This window comes from Diabrotica undecimpunctata, chromosome 1 (assembly GCF_040954645.1).
Source record: "Diabrotica undecimpunctata isolate CICGRU chromosome 1, icDiaUnde3, whole genome shotgun sequence".
NCBI lineage: Eukaryota > Metazoa > Arthropoda > Insecta > Coleoptera > Chrysomelidae > Diabrotica > Diabrotica undecimpunctata.
In genome coordinates this window covers 179,164,869-179,185,317 of record NC_092803.1, presented here as the reverse complement: position 1 = coordinate 179,185,317, position 20,449 = coordinate 179,164,869, and the positions used below count along the sequence as shown (strand labels likewise).

Sequence of the window (20,449 nt, the reverse complement as noted above, 5' to 3'; positions counted from 1 at the left end):
ATTGCTACTTGTAAGACTCATTTTGTATTATTGTGGCTAATACGAAAGTCCCCTTTTGTATTATCCATTCGTCAAAATTAGAGTTGCACGTAGCCTCATCTTACTGTATTCTACTTAATTTTGCGTAAATAGTAATATTAAATATATCTGGTCATATTTTAGAAAGTTTTGTTATTCATTTGTGTAACTTTTCCAAAAAGTGTGATATGTTTGTCCTATCTCTTGTAGTATTCCCATTGCATTGACACTTTTCGACAGTACAAACCACTAAAGCAATATACCATTGTCAAATATAAGATACCCGTAAACGTAGTATTATAATCCAAGTGCAGAAACATTATTTTTATAAAACTTATTGCTTTTTACAATAAAGAAAAACAATATGGACCATACATATAATAATTGATTATTTTTATATGTCTAACTGTACTACCACTATTGTTTGATTTTCCAGTACTAACAGAACACCATTGCTTCACTGTGGAGCAAATGATTATTCTAAATGTAAATATTGTTACATATTAAATAATAATCATAATAATATTCAACAAAAAATGAATGAAGTGTAGATTATTTTTTTTATTCTGTTAAGATCGTTTCTGAGAACATGTTGCGTGCATTTGCTAGTATTAGAACAAGTACACTTTTAGTAGAACCAAATTTATAATGCAGATGTCACATTCTTCCTATATGTGGGCTGTTAAGTTGTTATTTTAAGCAAGAAGTTACTGAAGTTCAGTCAAATTGTTTTTATCATAACAGGACATACTTAAATTTTGTTTTAAGAGTAGATTTAAAAAATACAGAAGAAGGCAATATGTAAACTTTAAGTATTTCGTATTATCTCATATGTAGTAACAAAGGGTTTTATTTGTGTAAAATACATTTACATTAATATTCAAATCATCTCTGATTTTGTGCTGGAAGTTATTTCTAATGTTTTAATAATTATCATATAAATATTATTTTAGCTTTCGTAGAAACAAAACATAAAATAAGAATGAAGCAAATATTATTGCGATACTTTTTGAAAGGTACTTGGTGTGCTATATATTCCCAAACGATTAAATATAAAAAAGTGTACATGATTACCTCTACTATAATTTAATGGATTTTAGTGCTAAAATAAGGACATTTCATTAGGAAATTCTTTTATATATCAGTTCAAATGTTTGTATTCCCTTTTCCATAGCTCCTGACAAGGTGCCCTCTTAATACCGTACAAGATAGAATAAATATAACATGACACTAGGTAGACCTTTATTGAATGTATAGCATATAGCAGTATGAGGAGGCAGACCATTCACGATATCACGACGACCAATACATCCCTTCCACAGGGTCAAAACTGAAGAGAGATGTTACTAAAGCATAATAGTAACATCTCTCTTCAGTCTTGACCCCTGCATGGTCCGTCTCCATAGATTTCTATCTCTTACATCGTGCATTTGGTCAATCCATCTCCTTTGAGATCTTCTTCGTGGTCTTTAGCCTTTACCTTCCATTGAAAGATAAGCCTTCTCCTTTTGTCTGTGTTTGACCTCACGACGTCCAAAATAGTTTAATTGTTGCAGTTGGATTTTGCCAGAGAGTCTCTTATTGATCTTAAGCTCGTTCCGCTCCAGCGGAACATTTCAGTGCACTAGGAGATGCACATCGTTACATTCCCTTTTCTTTGAGAAATAATTGTAGCATATTCTAAATATTTCTTATTTGGTTCGGTTTCTATTCGGGTTTAAATCGGTTTATATTCGGGTTAGGTTATTTTTCGGATTCGGTTCCTATTCCGGTCTTATTCGGTTTTTATCAGATCCCCGTGATCTTTAAAAAATATCTCCTAGTCATAATCTAAAATATTTGATGGGTCTTTTGGAATCTAAACCGACCATTTTGGCGTCGAGCTGCAATTCTTCTTTGGACAGGCGGTATATTCACGACGTACCTGTCATGGCACCCGGTGCTGTGTCTGTCTGTCATTACTGGACGAAGCGGTATTTCCACTTTTGTTCGGGCGCCAATTTGTAGTGCTTTACTTCTGCACGGGCGCCAATTTGTGACAACTCATTTAGAGAGCAGACTCAGTAAAACTCGGGTTTAATTAAAATACAAATATATTTAAAAGAAATAAATGACAATTCGAGAGAGAATTTAAATTCTACGGCGACGATGTCGACGCACAACTCAATAGCTCCACTGTTTAATACCTGCAAAAAATAAAATAGAATTAATGTCATACACTTGAAACGACAATTATGGTGTGTTAATATACACACGGTGAACAAAAAAAAGGACGATTTAGAGGAGAACGAATCCATCAACATTCGTTACAGCGAGGAGTGGGAAGTGACTAATTAACATTTAAGCACAGAATAGGTCTATGTCAGATCAACATTCTAAGATTGGTAAGGAACTGCCAGTAGATCAACACTCTAGCAAAACACTTGATCTTCAGTCAACACCCAAAGGCCCAGTGGAGTTGTTAATATAGATTAACACTCTGATGGAACTCGATGGAACTCTCTCGTGCTGCGGATCCTGTTTTATACGATCGTTGGCCTTCCATCTCCTCTAGCTCGCATCGTTAGAGGCTTATTGAGTTTTCCCATTTTTTTATAGCTTACTGTATAGATCGTAAATAATTTCTCCGACATACCAAAACATCTGCATCATTTATAAAGTTCTCTATAATCAGCAATAAGTTTACCGGTGGAAAACAAACATTTGAAACCTGAAAATCTAAGAATTGTCAAAAAACAGCACCAAATACACATACTTAGATAATTTAACAAATTCTTACGTGGAAAAAACTGGGTATCTGGAACTAACTTGACAATTATTTATACTAAACAGACAAACATACAGTTACGTCAAAATTATAATTTATAACATAATTATGTATTGGTTTTATCTTCCTCATAATATATGAGAACAATTTATGTATCCTCATAAAATATATAATTTATTTCGCTATACATACTTGTTTGTTTATATATAAAAAAACATCTGCATTATAAGTTGGTATTAGTAGTAAACAATATTTTTAAAATTATTCTAAGTCTTCAAAATTTTATTGAGAGTACGGATTACGTTCCTCTCTAAAACGTTTTGGTATATTTGTGTAAATTAAATCAATTTTAATTTCATCAGATTTTTTGGTAAAAATGAAAGATATATTTCAATTTTAGTACGTCCCAGAAGACACGTGCTTTTTCTCAAAATAAGACAAAAAGTTTAGAAGATTCACAAAACAAGATATGTTCTTTTTGATATTAATAGATATATAACTGATTTTACTGTGTTCATAATTATCACTGCCAAAATTATTAATTCTTGTTTTGTTTTTCAATCCTGATTTCTATATTTTTAATGATTGGAAAGAATTACGAAGCTCAGAAAAGACCTACCCATCTATTGAGTTTTTTGTGTTAATTTTTTGACTTGTCAAGAGGGTTTGCTGGCAATAATCTGTCACGCTAGTCAGATTGATTGGAAAAAAAATTAAAAAACATTGAGAGTTATATTTCTATAAATACTTCTCGTGTGACTCTACTTATATAAACGCAGTTTAGGTAACACACCCGTACTTGATCGCCAGAGTCACGTTTATTATCTATCAAAGTGCCATTGCTTGACTCTTATCTAATCTACCACTAACAAGTCAGACGATATTTAGGTCGCTTGCTACCAATTTAGTGCAAAACTACTTGAATTTGCGCAACATAGAAGAAAGAATATCTCAACTAATCATATATCGCGTAGAAAGCGTTTGCATGGAGCAATAAAGTGCGTATTTTTACTTTAAAATGAAATTAAACGGGATATAATTATCTTGGAATTGTTTCCACGCCTCTACAGGATTATATTATATTCCTGCAGATCCATTATTTGCCATAATCTTCAGCCATTGTCATTGTGTCTCGTTTAAGATCGAATTTGGTATGCTATATTCCAGATTCGCACTACTTTTTCACAATACTACCATAAATTCTTTTCTTTTTCTACGAATGACTTTGTCATACAAAATTGTAGTATTTAGTTATTTTGTTTACTGTTTCTTATTTCCTAAATATGTTGTCCTACTTGAACTGTAAATGTTACTTCTAGTAACAAGTTTTCGGTTCCAACCATTTCATTCTACGTATATTCTGATGTTAGATATTTATATTTGGTCCAGTTTGTTGATAGTGTGAAGATGTGAAGTATAAAGATTAAGTTTTCTAATTATACCTACTTGGTTGTCAGCAAAAAGCAATGTGAATATCGAGTACCTACCCTTCTAACGAGATATTTTTAGCCTAAAGGGTAAATTATTTAAAAATATAGCTATCATAAACTGGGAAAAATAGTAAAAGAGAAGATTAAGATAATTTGCCCCTATTTTAGGTGTAATTACGTCCGTTTTACCTGGATTAAACTTTCTCGTTTAATTCACATCATCATCACTGGGGTATTATCATTAAAAATAATTGATTTAATAAACTGACAAGAGGTGATATTTAATAAAATTTTTATATGTTTCCATAACATTTATTTTGATTAAAAGTTTTTTTAAAGCAGTTAATGTTTTTCGTGAGACAGTTACAGACAAAAATATTAACTGTAGGTACTATAAATCTTCCAAGCTTTTTAATGTCTTTATTATGGACTAAGCAATTTTTGGGGACGCACTAATAAATGATAATGTAATTTGATGATGGATGAGTGAGAAACTGTTGCCTGAATAATGAGAATATATTAGGTTAGAATTATGTTATAAAATTATGGAAATTACGAAATATGTAAAGTTTCCTGAACGCAATAAGATTCTATCTCTATAAGACTTTGTGTTTTATTTAGTAACCCAAAAACCTATGTTAACAATATCATTTATGATATATATAATATAGATCGGTTTAAAACGTTCTCCTACGTATTCCGATACCCAGTTGCCACTCCTCTCGATTCATCCCAGTAGCGCACCTAGAATTTGCCTCTGGGAGGGGGGGTTTTGGTTGGTCACCAAAATTTTTTTTATGATGTTACCTCCATTTTGAGTCCTTAAAATGTGTAAGTAACAGTGTCGGAATAGGGTCCTGGGGGGGGGGGGTTAACCCCCAAAACCCCCCCTCGGTGCGCCACTGATTCATCCATAAGTCTTCTTCTATGTCTGTCTTTCATTTCTCTATTGATGCCTTCTCTCCAACTAAGGCGGGGAGGAGTCCACATTAAGACTTGTTTTGGGAGACGTTCTTCAGACATTCTCTGTACATGACCGTACCATCTGAGTTGTTGGGTACCAATATCGTCTACTATTATATGTTTTACTTTCATAATTTCTCTTATTCTGTTGTTCGTTACTCTTTCTAGTCTAGATTTTCCAGCTGAACGTCTCCAGAAATTATATTGTGAATAACTTAAAATATAAAGACTTATTCTTGATCAACTATATAAAGTTCTTGGTACCTAAGATTAACTTAAGGTTAAGTAATAGAGGGCTGTTTTTATTTGTGAGACAGACTCCTCGCCCATAAACAACATGATGAGGCAGTGCAATATAATACTAAAGAAAAATAGCGACATAGATATTTTCAACACCAACATCAAAGCAATTAAATCTAACTTTCTACCTGCCTCGATCACTTTATCTTAGCATGTAGGTATATCTAATGTCAAAATCCCTACTTGTAATTACATTTTATTCTGTAAAATGTGTTTCTTGTGGAATAAATAAATAAATAAATAATGGTATTCACGAAATGTTGACACGAGATAGTGGCACAGTCTGTTTTAAATATATATGAAAATAATATTTTGGTGAACAAATCAAGTATGTATCAAGTAGTTTTGAGAATATCTAAAAAGTATGTAATATAAAGTTAATGGTAAATAATGTATAGAAAATACACATACGAGGATATTATCAATTATTGTAAATTGTTTCATGAATTTTAAAATTGTTTACTTATCGATATTAATTAATTATGGAGAATAGTGAAGATTTTTGTAAAGATATCTCAGCAGAGCATCAAAATGGATCAGTTGACACTCCAGCAGATAGTGGAAGTGCAGAAATGCCCGGTCGTGATGATGATAGGTGGCTGAGTCAGCTAAGTGGAAGATGTGGAGGACATTGGAGAACTTTAAACCCATGAAAATTATTTGTTAATTATTAATGTTTTGTATTTTGAAAATGATTTCTGAAGTGGAAGTTGAAATGTCAATATACTTATTTTAAACTTCAATTGTGGCTTATTAACCCATTACAAGAATATTCCAAATTTTTTTTTGTATGTCCTACTTAATTTTAATCTATTATCTTCAAGCGCCTATCACCACTGCTCTGGCCTTTCTTTGACTTATCTCTCAGACTTTCCTACCAACACAGCATCATCTGCATACCTTAAAGATCAAGGACCTTCCCTTGAAGTTCAGCTGTTATCTTTTCCAGCAGAAATGAGTATAAATATGGCCTTAACACAAAACCCTGATGAAGCCTACTTTCACACAAAATTTGTTGTCTCGCCTGCATTTGTTCTAATGCTACTGACACATAATTGTTAGCCTATCATACATACCTTGCGCCACTAACATATTCAGCCAGCACTCTTTAAGTAACTTTGTCACATGCCCTCTCAAGATTAACAAATACCATGTGCAAATCTTTTTCTGTCACTCCAAATTTTTCCTTAGCTGTCTTATAATAAAAATTGCTGTTGTTTTTTATTTCTAGAACTATACACTAAATTGAATTGAGTGCTATTGTCTGAATAAAATTAAACAAATGTTGACTGGAAATAACTATTGCAAACCAAATCCAAATGAAACACTAAATAGTTACCTATAAAATATCTTTATTCTTTGTTAAAAATCTGGGAAATCAAAGAAGGGGGGATTTATTGTTGGAATAGCAAATGTAAAACCCCTCTAAACCTTGCCTAGGGCCCAGTACATTTAATATAACTCAGATCCTTTTTTTATTGGAAGGAAAATACTCCTGTCCTCCATTTTTCGCTTTTTTGGAATATTCTTTGCCTTTGCCTGAAATTCTTCCTTTGCCTTATGCATTGTTCCTTGAATCACTCTCATAAATTTGGTAAAACTTTCGTTGTCTAATTCTTCCATGAAATTTGTTAGGTTTTCCATTAAGTTTTCCATTTGAAGACTTCGATTGGTTTTTACCTGGATCACATTTGTCTGTTCTAGCTTCTCTCTAACAAACTCATTAATTTCCTCCTCATGCCTTGATTTGTTAATTGAAGTTTCTCCCAAAAACCTTTCAACATCATCTAAAACAGGGTTAGTAGTTAAACAACTAAGATCAGATAATACAACAAGAAAAAGCTAAGTGCCAATTATATAAAACCTTAATAAGCCCATATGGATTTGAAATCTGGACACTAACTAAAAGGGAAGAAAGCTAAATGACTACTACTGAAGTGAAACCACATAAATATACTGTATATATACAAATGAGTAAAAGAAAATCGTATGTCTTCTTCTTCTTCTTCTTCACTGGCTTTACAACTCGGGGAGAGTCTTCGCCGCATCCACTATCACCCTCCATCCTCTACGATCTTGAGCTTCTATTTCCCATTGTTGTACCCCAATTCTAGATAAATCGGCTTCAACATCATCCTTCCATCTATTTCTCGGTCAGCATATTGATCTTCTACCATCTGGTCTTTCAAAAATCACTGTCTTTAACACTGTTATCCTCTGATCGTACCACGTGACCTGCCCATCTTATTCAGTTTGCCTTGATATGTCTAACTATGTTTTCAGTTCCATATAGTCACCAATTCAGCATTGTGGCGTCTTCTCCAATCCCCTGTGAATTCATCTCTTTGAGAGCCAAATATTATTCTGAGAACCTTTCTTTCAAATACTAGAAGCTTATTGATTTCCTGCTGGTTGAGAGTCCATGTTTCAATGCCATATGTAATAATTAAGCGGATAATCAACTTGTACAATAAGAAAATTGTATGTGGAGAAGAAGATATACCTTTTAACTATACTGAGCATACTAGGATCTGAATATCATAACATTCATACACATAGGAAGACTTCCAAAAAAGAGACATGTGGAAAGGATAGGAGATGAAATACCTTCCAAAATAAACAAATAAATGCCAGTTGGACATAGAACAAGAGAAAGACAGCACATTAGATATAAGGATCAAATAAAACAAGACATTGCAATTTTAAAACTAAAAATCAAAAATTGGAAGGGCAAAGTGTAAAATAGATCGGAATGGAGAAGTATTCTTGAACATGCCAAGACCCATAAAGCAGATAATGATGATAAAAAGACAATAACTTAAAACTCTATAGGGATTTAAAGGATGAAAGTTGTTGATTTCTGATAAGTGTGAGATTTATTATAAGAGTGAGGCAAAGGTAACAATTAAATCAGTAAATTTTCCTCATTAACCACCACCACCTCCATAACAAAACTAGCTTTGATATAAAAATCCAATAACTTAAAACTTACACATGCAGATATATTATTTAAAAATGTTTATTGTATATTATATATTGAAGAATGAATGTTTTTGAATGTGTTAAAGAGTAAGCTTTGTTACGAGGCATGCAAGGGTAATAATTCACACAAGTCAAATGTGATTAGGATTAATTGGAATTGTGGTAGGGATTAAAAATTTTTTTTATATTTACCTTCCTCCTCGAATAAGAAAACATAATTATTGCTGTTAGCATTCCATTCCTGAATCAAGGTCGTTGTAACCATATCATTTTCATCTTGTTTTTTGTGTATATTATACTTCCTGGACAAATTTCTGAGATCCTTACTTGTTAATAAGGCAAGTCTTCCTGGTTTTGATGTTTCCAATTTTTTTGAATCTTCTAAAATTCTCCTGGGTGGCACCCCAGACATTAACTTCCCCACAACCATTTTTTCTTGTTCTTTTGACAGATGCATGGTTCTTAATTCCTCTTTATGTCCAGCATGTGTTTTCCAATAACTGACTGAAACTTGTCCTTCATCTCTCAGTTTGCAAATCAGCCTGGAGGGACACACTCCTTTAATTTTAATTGATCCACCAGATTTCTCTGTCCTAATTTTATAGTTGGGCTTATATCCTAAATATAGATTAGTATAAGTTTTAATTATTTGAAGTAACAAAGTACTGGACCTACCATTCAAGTTACTTCTGTTACATGCATAGTATAATACCTTATACTCATTTTTATGAACTGCTCTCTGTTTAACATAACTTGTCTCAAATTTCTGCATGTCTTTCCATGTCTCATATTCTTGTAAACTAGAAAATTCAAAAGTTATTAATTCAATACTCACCTGGTGGTTCTCCTTTAGATGTTTTCGTAAGTTCTCATGGTTTTTTAAATTAGTTTCTTGTTCACATAAGGGACAAATAATGTGATTAATTTTCTTTTTGGACACATCTATTTTATGTATTGTTTTGATATGACGATTTCGTAATTCCACATTTTTAAATATTTTGCTGCAAAGATGGCAGGCTCCTGAGTTAATTTCACAGCTTGTTGAAATAGATGGATAGGCAGAATCCATAATTGTTTGCTAAAACAAAGTCTTAGGTAATTAAATATGGTGTTGTAACGAACAGATTTTTAAAACAATTCAACATATTTTTAAAAATAAATAAGAAAAATTTAAATTAAAATTGTCTGTGTGCTTGGGCAAATTGGTATAAAACCACCTATGGACCTATGTAATCATTAGATGTTTAATTTGGTTTAAGCTGTGGTTTAAGTCTTAGTGAGTCTTAAGCGCCAAACCACAGTATAGACAACAACTTGTTGTCTATCTATACTGTCGTGAGTGTCGTGGCCAAACGCCAAACAGAGAAATACATAACCTGAAAAATTCAAAATCAGATCGATCAGATCACAGAATACACCATCCCAACTGTTGTATTCTGTGATCAGATGAAGATGCTGACAGAGAACTACGAACAATCGAAAGTTCTCTGATGCTGACCCAAGAACGGTTGACTACATCCTGATCCTGATCCTGTGTTTACTGTCCTTCATGCTGACCCACGGTTCCAGTTCCAAGTTCACGAACCGTGATGCCGGCCCAAGGACAATAAACAGATGTATTTTAGTCAACCGTTCTTGATGCTGACCAATCCACAGTATAGGCACCCCTTATGCTGTGACCAATCACAGCAAATCGAGTATCGAGTCAGAATCTACCTAAATACGTTATTGGAGTCTAAATGAATCTAATCTATATATTATAATATAAAAATGAATGTTTGTCTGTATGTCCTTTATAAATAGAATTGTAAACTATGCATTTGATCATGTGATAATCTGTAGCAAAGTTGTTATGCATGAGCCCACGAAGGTTTCTATTTTTTTTTATAACCCCAAGGTGGTTCACCCCAAACATTTTTTTTTATTTTTGTTTTTATGAAGTGACATTAAACAAACACGTACAGCCACTTAATCAACGTTAATTTTCATCACTCTATGCCAAGTTTTGACGTCACAATGAGCGGGGGTTTTAAAAACCTTTCCAAACATTTCTAATTTGTTTGTATTTGTCCCATAAAAAGTTGGAAATATTGGTTTTTTTATTTGTTTGAAGAAAAAATAAGAAGTTTTGGTTATGACCATTAATTATGTGCGATTGGTATTATTTGTTGTTCGTGAATTTCTGAGGTAGAAAGAAAATCACTGCCTTGATTAAATGTCTTTACTAACTTCACAGTCTTCATACTGCTAAAAAGAAGTTGATGGCGTTGATGCGTTGATGTTGATTGTTGATAGTTGATAGGTTAGGATAACTTAATGTCAGAGAAGGAGAAGGAGTAGTTTAATGTTTTTATCTGAACTGGATATTTTAAGATAGAATTTATAGTATGGATAGAGATATAGATCAGCTAAATTCGGCTTTAAATGCTGTAAAAGTTTTAAGATCTAATGTGAGAAGCGTCTTCGAGTCAGTTAGTAATGGCCTAAGAGCAGATCATGGAGATGACGGAAAGGAAACAAAGTTTATTTACGAACTTCAGGAGCTTTTAACAACTGTGAATAATAATTTAAGGTATGTGTAGAAAATAGTACATATTAAAACTATTATACATTAAATAGAAGTAATCTAATAACTACAGTAATTTCATTGTATAGGAAGGTAAAGTAATTTGAATTATAGGGTATATAACTTTGAGGTATATACACATATTACATGCAGCTGTAAAGATGTGACAAATTTATCAATTTAGAAGAGCACTTCAATATGTGATGATTAGGGCTATATATTAACCTTCTTATATCATAAACATAAGAAGATACATAAAGCACTCCATTTTATTACATTTTTCTAAAAATTAAAATAAACAGGATGATGTTTTAGGGATGTAGAAAATGCAGTAGCAAATTTGACACCACCTCCTGGAGCTTTTAGCTTAGGAAATACCACATACCTTAGCCAAGAGACAACTCAAGAAAGACAAGCTTTGTATGGACAACTTGTAAATAGCTACAAATGGACTGATAAAGTAAGTTATTAACTAATGAGTGATCTTTACAAAAAAAGATCACAATTGTAAATAATTTATTTCTTCAAAATTTTCATAAATAATGGCATTTTGCTTTATATTCATATTGCGACTAGCCATAAAGTTGTTTATTTTACAATGAATATAAAAAAAATAGTAAATGATTAGTACTGGTTCAGTATCTTAACCCTTAACTACAGACATTCTATTATTACCACGTAACAACAGAGCCCCAGTATTTTTTACTGGTCATTATAAAATGGAGTCAAATATTAAGTTAAAAAAAAAATGCGTTATGTATTTTTCAGTAGTGTCTAGATATGGGAGAACTGGTGAAATTAGTGATTTTAATAATAAAATACAGGGTTTTTAAAGAATAATCTATTAAAGGATAATTTTGGTAACATTTTTGGTCTATTGAAACAAACAGCCATAAATGCTATGAACAAAAATTTAGATTTTTTTTAAACAAATAAATGTAATATAGCATTTACGAAAATCTATACATCCATGAGAAAAAATCTGCAAGAGGTAAATTTGTCAAAAAAATTAAGTTAAAGTAATTAACAATTTTAAAAAAAGGTGAAGCTACATTATGGTTCGCATCAGGAGAGAGAATCTCTTAGAGAGAATATATCTCATTATCTCTCCTGATGCCAACCATAATGTAGCTTCTATTTTTTTAAAAAATTTAAACTGTTTGTCCTTGTGTAGTGTAGTATAATGTACAATTTTATGTTTATAACATTCCATGTTTGTTGGATAGGCCAAAATTGACGAAATGCCTCTGAAGATGCTCTAAGAAGTGAAAGTACTTGCGCAAGATTTAATTAATAAACTGTGCTCGATTTCAACCTTATCATTTGATCAAAAGTTCAAAATAATTTAAGTTTAAGGCTACAACATACTGTAGTGTAGCACACAAGATTACAATTTTAATTTCTGATATCAATGGCCCAGTATTGATACTTTCTCTCTCTCTCTCTCTCCTCTCTCTCTCTCTCTCTCTCTCTCTCTCTCTCTCTCTCTCTCTCTCTCTCTCTCTCTCTCTCTCTCTCTCTCTCTCTCTCTCTCTCTCTCTCTCTCTCTCTCTCTCTCTCTCTCTCTCTCTCTCTCTCTCTCTCTCTCTCTCTCTCTCTCTCTCTCTCTCTCTCCTCTCTCTCTCTCTCTCACTCTCTCTCTCTCTCTCTCTCTCTCTCTCTCTCTCTCTCTCTCTCTCTCTCTCTCTCTCTCTCTCTCTCACTCACTCCTGCAAAAATATTGAGGTAATAAATACATAAGTTCCTACAGTGATTATGGAGTTGTCTGTTTTTTTTATGAAATACAAATTTGTTTAAATTGAATTTAAGTACTCTGAGATATAGAGAGGGAAGAGCCAACCATTTTATCTTTACGAATTTAGAGCTGAACTAGCAAATTCTGATATTGTTACTTGTTCTTATACCTAAAAGTTAATAACTTTAAAATGTTATAGATTCGGGAGTATAGTGCAGTGGCAGGAAACATCCTAGCAGCCAATTCTTTCAATAAGACATACAAAACTTATAGTACTGCCAAAGAAGAAAAAACACAGACAAGTCAACATAATGTATTGCCAGAGTAAGTAATTCTGCTCTATATATTAATTCCTGCTTTTGTTGCAGTATTAAATTTGATCTGATTTAAAAAAGCTATAAGCAATTATTTCAAGAGTTAATAATGATAGAGACAGCATGTTTTCTATGTACAGTATTTCAAGAAATTAAGCTAGTCCTAGTTTCTTTAGTTATCATGTAAAACAGAGGAAAGACTTGTTGCCTCTCGTTTCTTTCTAAAGATCATGTATCTTGTAATCACATTAATTTAAGAGAAAATATTAGTATGGTGAAAAAAAAATAACAAATATTAAATTTTATCCAATGTAATATTTTATTAGTTTTAAGATAGTCTAAAAAGCTATCTAAGAGAGTCATGCATATTCAGCTCAGCATGATACTATTGTTAGAGGTGTGAAATGTGAAATTCCATAAACAGAGGATCTACCTGTTTTATGAAGCTATCCCTTGTTTATGTAATTTCACACCTCTAATAATAGTATCATGCTGAGCTGGGGTCTCTTAGATATCTTATTAGACTTTAATTATATACTTATATTGATTGCATATTTGCAAAAGATGACATTTCATAATGGCCTACATAATAGTAGCTAATATTTTTAGTTTCATTTGTGAAGCAGTTTGAGTTTGAAGATTAAAAAGGGATTTTTTACACAATATTTTAATTATTTTAGGGTAATAGAGAATTTAATAACGAGTATTGACAGACTCTTTCCTGATGTAACTTTTACAACTAATAGGCCAATGGTACCAAATCCTGTGATTCAAGTAAGTTTAAGCACTGCATTTTTAAGTGTTATTAAAAACTAATTATGTTCTAAATATGTCTCCTTTCATTTAATCTTTAATTTTTGAAATGGTAAAGTTTTCCATCACTAAATCTAAATCATGTATTAACCAGTCAGATTTAATTGCCAGAAACATAAATTTGAAAATATTCCATAAACGAAACTATAATTACATATAAAGGTACTCGTTCAGGGAATCCCACGCAATATATTCAGAATAAGCCTCATAAGTGGGGATACAAAATGTTTGCTCCATCTGGCGTGTCTGGTTACATTGCCGATTTTATTGCATACCAAGTAGCTTTCACATTTTCTGAGTTGTAGAATAGTCTAAACGCGCTTATTGAAGAAGTAACTTATTTTAGTGTAGGTACTAGCGTTGTTATAAGTTTGAGCAAGACCATTTTTGATCCCACAAATTCAGTAATTTTTTGCGACAACTGGTTTTTTGGTCTGGAGCTTTTTATTTATCTGAAGGAAAAATATGGGATACTAAGCTTGGGAACAATTGAGGCAAACAGAATCAAGGGTGTATAATGGAAAGCGACAAGGTAATGTTGAAACGTAGCAGAGGATCATTATATATATATATATATATATATATATATATATATATATATATATATATATATATATATATATATATATATAAAGTCTGATACCGAAAAGGGAATTATTGATATTAAATGGACTGACAATAAATGTGCATTTTTAACAGTACTTTTAGTGGGATTCAACCCCTAACTTATGTACCAAGATTCTGTAAAACTGAAAAAAGAAAAGTAAATGTACTCTATCCCTCTCTAATTACCCAATATAACAAGCACATGGGGGGTGGGGGTTGATAAGGCAAACTCTTTATGCCAAGTAGAGCCAAGAGATGGCATTTTCCCATTCTGAGTTGGATATTGGACATATGTGTAATAAATGCATGGATTCTCTATAAAAATGACTGCACTGTTCAGAATGTAAAACCTATACCTTTGAAAGAATTTAGACTACAAGTAGCAAGTTCTCTCTCACGCACAGGAAAATATAGTAAAAGAGGTAGACCTTCCCTGCAGCCTAAAAATAAAATTCAATCCACTCTTACACTGTGACCAGATAAAGCCACTACACAGGATTCAGTTGCCCATTGGCTCAAACATATCACCAAGGGTAGGTGAAGATATTGTACATCTGGATTTACTGTTATAGCATGCAGCAAATGCGACATACGACTATGTTTGACTAAAAGTAAAAATTGTTTTTATATTTTTCACAATACACCTGGTTACTCAGGGTTCAGTTCTAATATTTTTGGCAGTATTTCATATATTCTTCTTACATACTTTCATTTTACATGTTTGTTCGTTAATTTTTTATTCTAAATAAACATAAAATATTTGATAATCTGATTTTTACCTCACCCCACACCTTAGCTATAAAAGACTGTACTCAAACTAACAATGTAACTTTCGAGCAACAAATTCAAGAGTCACTTTCTTTTAGATTTATGAGTTTTATGTTTATTTCTAATCGTTTGTGGTGCCAAACTCAAACCATAAATCAAATTTAATATATTTTTATATATTTTGAAACACTTTGCCAGATAGGTACAGGGTTAACGAGTGCTTATTGGTGTCGAGGAACTTAAATACTTGTATATAAGTACAGCGCACTGAAAATGTTAATATAATTTTTTTTATTTATAATAGTTTCCAAACAATTGGAAATTATATGTCTAAAGATGTGGCTGCTAACTTGAACATACAATCTAATATTTTTTAACTTTTAGGTGTCGCTAGGAAGAGTTCTCAAAGCAATTATTGCATTCAAAGGTTTAATGATTGAGTGGGTTGTAGTAAAAGCTCACGCAGAATCAAATGATCTCTGGACAGAATCGCGCTACAAGGTCTTTAGGAAAGTAACTGAGAATTGCCATGCTGCAATGTGTCATTTTCATTCTCCTTTAATGCCGGAATTAGCCATAAGATCTTTTATGGTAAGAGAAATTAAATGGTATTGCAATAAGAGATGTCAAGAATAATTACTATTTTCATTGGGAATAAGCCGCAATATAAGTTAAAAATAAGTTTATTTTCGAGTTCCACTTCGGAAATCATTCCCAAAATACAAAACATTAATAAAATAAACAAATTTTGTTTTTTGTTACTTGGTGAATAATTCTTCTAATAATTTTTAATTTTATCTGACTTATTTATATTGACAATTCAGACATATATTATACATTTTAAAGTAGACAGCTTTAAAATGATATGAATATTGCTGAGTTGCGTTCCTGGGATGACTTTATTGTAAGGTAATTAGAAAAAATCATAGCATGTGATTCGTCTTTAAAAAGATAACCACATGCAATGATGACAGTAAAATTGTCCTGTTAGTGGTTCCATAGTAAATCATGAGGAAAAAACTTATTTCTATTTGTTTCTTCAACATCGAGGTTTAAGCAACATTCATAACCCACATGATGGATGCTGGGATCTACAAGGGCATCGCTTGCTTTTAAGATATTTAGCTCCCTAACATTAGGAAAAACTAAATCCAAAAATACATTACGATTATTGGGAATATTATTATGTTGATACAATTTTAAAAAACCAAAGGCTTGAGCAATATTCACAGCTGGATCACCTGCGGGACAATGCACCATTACACCAAACTCATCATTTCCCCATGATGCATTGGAAGATTGGGATACCAAAACATAGATATCCTGTGCTGAGTGTTGCAGAACAACATTTTTCACAGTTTGACAATGCCAGTTGTATACTATGCGAGGTGATCGTGGAAGTATGTAAACACCACCGACCACAAACTTGACTTTATTAAGTTGACATAAGATATATATTTGCTCAACCCAATCTTCACGAATACTAATGGTTTGTGATTTTAGCTTGTTGTTAACAAACACTAGTACGCCACCGCCACTCAACTTTGCACTGGTTCTCTGGGATCTATCACATCTGTAGATGTTAAAACCATCACATTTAATTTCACAATCAGTTATGTTATCACTAAAAGTTACTCTCCACTAAAATAATTATATTGTACACGCAGCAGGAAATACTTTTCAGGATCTCGGAAATCTTTGTGCGAATGCCTTCAACATTTTGATAAAGCACTGTTAATGGAAAGGATACTAGTTTTTTTGTAGTTCACAAACTGTAGGAACACCACTGCGATATTTAATGCAAATATTATCATCGCCAGCAGATTTTCTTTCCTCTAGTTCCTTTTTAGCTGCCTTGTAACCGTCTTGTTCCATCTTAGTTTGATCCTTAGAGATTCTATAAACCGTATTTCGAAGCTTAAGCGTATTACTAAACTCAAGAGCCAATTTCACCGTGTGAAACATATTTCAACAGTACATATAACTTTGACTGGTCTATCTTGATTGTAACTGGACACTTTGCCAACTCGGATAACATGTGATATGGTGGATTCCTCTTATTGTAAGCCAAGTAAACGAAATACCTCACAGACCTGAGATTTGTGATAGCTAATGCGATTAGCTAATACATTAGAGTTATATTCAGGAGTTTTATAAATCATAAGATTTTGAGGTGTATCTATACGTTGTTGTACTTTGAAAAAAAACAAAATTTGTTTTTTTTAATCTCTCCTAAACTCAATTTCTTCAAAAATACATTTGTTAGGTATTGTAGGTTCAGTGACGATATTTTCTTTTCTCTGTAATTTTTTTAGTCCTTTAATCAATGTTTTTATGTTACAGCATTGGTTTCACAGCTACATAACCCTATTTAATGCTCCTTGTAAACGATGTAGCAGTCATCTAAACAATAACTTGCCGCCTACATGGAGAGATCTAAGAAGTTTAGAACCATATCATGAAGAGTGTAAATAATAGATTAAGATTAGTATTTAGTGTCTTTTATATTATTTATATTTATTTACAAATAAAGTATTTGACTGTCTTGTATTTTTATTGTCTTCTTATGAATTACAATGAAAATACTGCAAAATGTTATTTATTATACCTCACTTATGAATTCCTAATAGTGACATCGTATACTATGGATGTCAATACCACAATCCAATCGTTATCAATCTCAGACAGTGGTTTAAGGTTGGTAAAGGATCTTGGAGGCAGTATGGGTTGCCGATGCTCATACTGTAATAAAACTCCGAGTAATGTCCACTCTTTCCGACGAAAGAGCCGGGGGTTCTAGAAATAGAACTCAGCTTCTACCAACAAATCCTACTCACTTCCCCGAAGGCTTTTGCCGCGTAACCACTGGGTGCATGGCAATGGTTGTACGTTATACACCAGACGAGAGGGGGTGAAAGGCGAGTTTCTGGCGCCTAAAAACTACAATATATCGGCTAAGAGAATAAACCCTGACAGAAAATTCTGGTCCTACACGTTGGGGGTTGGGCAATGGGCCGGTAACCCGTTACCGTAAAAAGTATAACACCACGAAACCTTTAAATAAGCCTCGGATAGATCGGTCTTATCGACGACGACTTAAGCAAAGAAATATGGACTACGCACTCGGTACCTGGAATGTCCTGGCATTGAATAAACCAGGAGCACAAGCATCATTACTTAACGAACTCAGAAAATACAAAATAGAACTAGCAGTAATACAAGAAACTAAATGGCTAGGACACGGAATAAAAGACACAAAAACGCATACAATACTGTATAGCGGAAAGAAAGAGTTCGGAGTAGCTTTTATAGTTGACAATAAGATAAAATACGTCATATTAGATTTCAAAGCAGTGAATGAGAGAATATGTAAACTAAGAATAAAAACAAAATTCTTTAATCTCTTAATCATTAACATACATTGCCCAACAGAAGAACATAGCATGGAAATAAAAGAAGATTTCTACGAACTGCTGGAAGAAGTATATGACAGCTCACCAAGAAACGACATCAAGATCGTACTAGGAGATATCAATGCTCAAATAGGCAAAGAAGAACTTTTCTTAGGAACCATTGGTAAACATTCACCCCATCAAAATACCAATGAAAATGGAGAATTACTTATCAACTTTGTCAGTAGAAAAAACATGATCATAAGTTCGACTTTTTTCCCACACCCCGACATACACAAAGCGACATGGATTATGCCTGGAGGAACAACCGCTAACCAAATTCATCATGTCTTGATAGACAAAGGAGTCGCAACAAGCATACAAGATGTGAAGAGCCGAAGAGGAACATGCTGCGGATCTGGCCATCTCGTAGTACAGATAAAATACAGATGCAGAATTCAGAGAAACAGGAGGGAAAGACAGGAACAAAGAACAGAACAGCTATATATACAAAAATTGAAACAACAAGATGTCAAACAGAACTATGAAAGAGAAATCACACAAACACTGACAGACACACTCAGTCTAGGCACCAAAGAACATTGGGAAGAAATCAAAACAAAAGTTATTGACGCAGCAAGAAAAATCATAGGCAAGAAAAATACAAAAAGGGAATGGTTCAATGACGAGTGTAATGAGGCCATACAGAAAAGAAATGAAGAACACAAGAAATATATGGAAAGAAAAACCAGAGAAACAAGGGCAAGTTACCAAGATGCAAGACGGAGGGCAGATAAAATATGCCGAACAGAGGAAAGAAAATACGAAAACGCCAATATACAGAAAATGGAAGAAAATCTTTAAAGCAACAATATAAGACAGGAGCACAGATATCTACGCAATTTAAGAGGATACAAACCCCGAATAAATCTATGCAGAAATCAAGAAGGGCAAATAACCAGTGATCCAAAAGAAAGTAAATCAGTCTGGAAAACCTATTTCCAAACTCTTTTAGGGACACAAGAAAATGATGAGCATATGGACATGCATAACAATGAGGAAGACACTGAAAATATAGAACCCCCAACGATGGAAGAGGTAAAACAGGCAATACGAGCACAAAAGAACAATAAGGCTCCAGGTATTGACAACGTCCCCCCTGAGCTATTTAAATTAGGTGGCGATCACCTAGTAGGACAAATGCATGTGCTCATGAACAAGATTTGGAATGATGAAAAGATCCCTAATGATTGGAAAACCGGGATTATATGCCCAATCTATAAAAAGGGGATAAACTGAAATGCGAAAATTATCGCTTCATATTCCTCTTGTGCACGGCGTACAAAATTTTTACTTACATACTAAACAAACGACTCCAACTAACTGAAAATATTGTCGGGGAATATCAAACCGGTTTCCGTCAAGGAAGATCTACAACTGACCAACTATTCACAGTGAAACAAATCGTGGGAATACGACATTGTCGTCCACAACATATTCATAGATTTCAAACAAGCCTACGACTCAATTAATAGGAAAAAGGTATATTAAATATTGCAGAGCTTTAATATCTCCCAAAAATACATCCGACTGGTAAAAACAACAATGGATTCGTCAATAGCAACTGTCAAAGTCCAAAATGAGCTCACTGAAAACTTTACGATAGTCCAAGGATTAAAGTAAGGAGACGGGCTGGCACCGACGCTATTCAACCTGACCTTGGAATATGTGATAAGACAGCTGAATATAGGAAGAGGTAATCTCCTAACAAATAAATCAATCCAGATTGCCGCCT

The 20,449-nt window shown here is 33.0% G+C and overlaps 2 protein-coding genes across 3 annotated transcripts; one reads left to right on the top strand and one right to left on the bottom strand.

Moving 5' to 3' along the window:
• Positions 1-1,019: 1,019 nt before the first annotated feature.
• On the bottom strand, positions 1,020-9,813 carry LOC140432631 (uncharacterized). 2 transcript variants are annotated; one of them, XR_011949823.1, is made up of 4 exons: positions 9,136-9,813; positions 8,653-9,078; positions 6,818-7,265; positions 1,020-2,204 (listed from the first exon to the last, which is right to left on the bottom strand). XR_011949823.1 is itself a non-coding variant. In XM_072520660.1 (3 exons), exons 1-3 carry the CDS (start codon positions 9,527-9,529, stop codon positions 6,931-6,933), a joined length of 1,155 nt encoding a protein of 384 aa, XP_072376761.1. In that variant the 5' UTR covers positions 9,530-9,813; the 3' UTR covers positions 6,813-6,930. The 2 variants fall into 2 exon arrangements, 1 of the variants encoding a protein (XP_072376761.1); XM_072520660.1 differs by lacking the exon at positions 1,020-2,204 and having other exon boundaries at positions 6,813-7,265.
• Positions 9,814-10,706: 893 nt separating this feature from the next.
• LOC140432630 (mediator of RNA polymerase II transcription subunit 27-like) lies at positions 10,707-17,812 on the top strand. The gene is made up of 6 exons (XM_072520658.1): positions 10,707-11,032; positions 11,342-11,486; positions 12,961-13,085; positions 13,756-13,849; positions 15,647-15,853; positions 17,606-17,812. Exons 1-6 carry the CDS (start codon positions 10,848-10,850, stop codon positions 17,735-17,737), a joined length of 888 nt encoding a protein of 295 aa, XP_072376759.1. The 5' UTR covers positions 10,707-10,847; the 3' UTR covers positions 17,738-17,812.
• Positions 17,813-20,449: the final 2,637 nt, after the last annotated feature.

What these genes read in the sequence shown, in the direction of transcription:
- LOC140432631 (XM_072520660.1), bottom strand. Translation starts at nt 9,529, where the DNA reads ATGGATTCTGCCTATCCATCTATTTCAACAAGCTGTGAAATTAACTCA. An exon ending in TAACAGAAGTAACTTGAATG is followed by an intron (nt 9,079 to 9,135) that starts GTAGGTCCAGTA and finishes ATCTATATTTAG; the next exon opens with GATATAAGCCCAACTATAAA. An exon ending in TTTCTTATTCGAGGAGGAAG is followed by an intron (nt 7,266 to 8,652) that starts GTAAATATAAAA and finishes ACCCTGTTTTAG; the next exon opens with ATGATGTTGAAAGGTTTTTG.
- LOC140432630 (XM_072520658.1), top strand. Translation starts at nt 10,848, where the DNA reads ATGGATAGAGATATAGATCAGCTAAATTCGGCTTTAAATGCTGTAAAA. An exon ending in ACTGTGAATAATAATTTAAG is followed by an intron (nt 11,033 to 11,341) that starts GTATGTGTAGAA and finishes ATGATGTTTTAG; the next exon opens with GGATGTAGAAAATGCAGTAG. An exon ending in TACCAAATCCTGTGATTCAA is followed by an intron (nt 13,850 to 15,646) that starts GTAAGTTTAAGC and finishes TTTAACTTTTAG; the next exon opens with GTGTCGCTAGGAAGAGTTCT.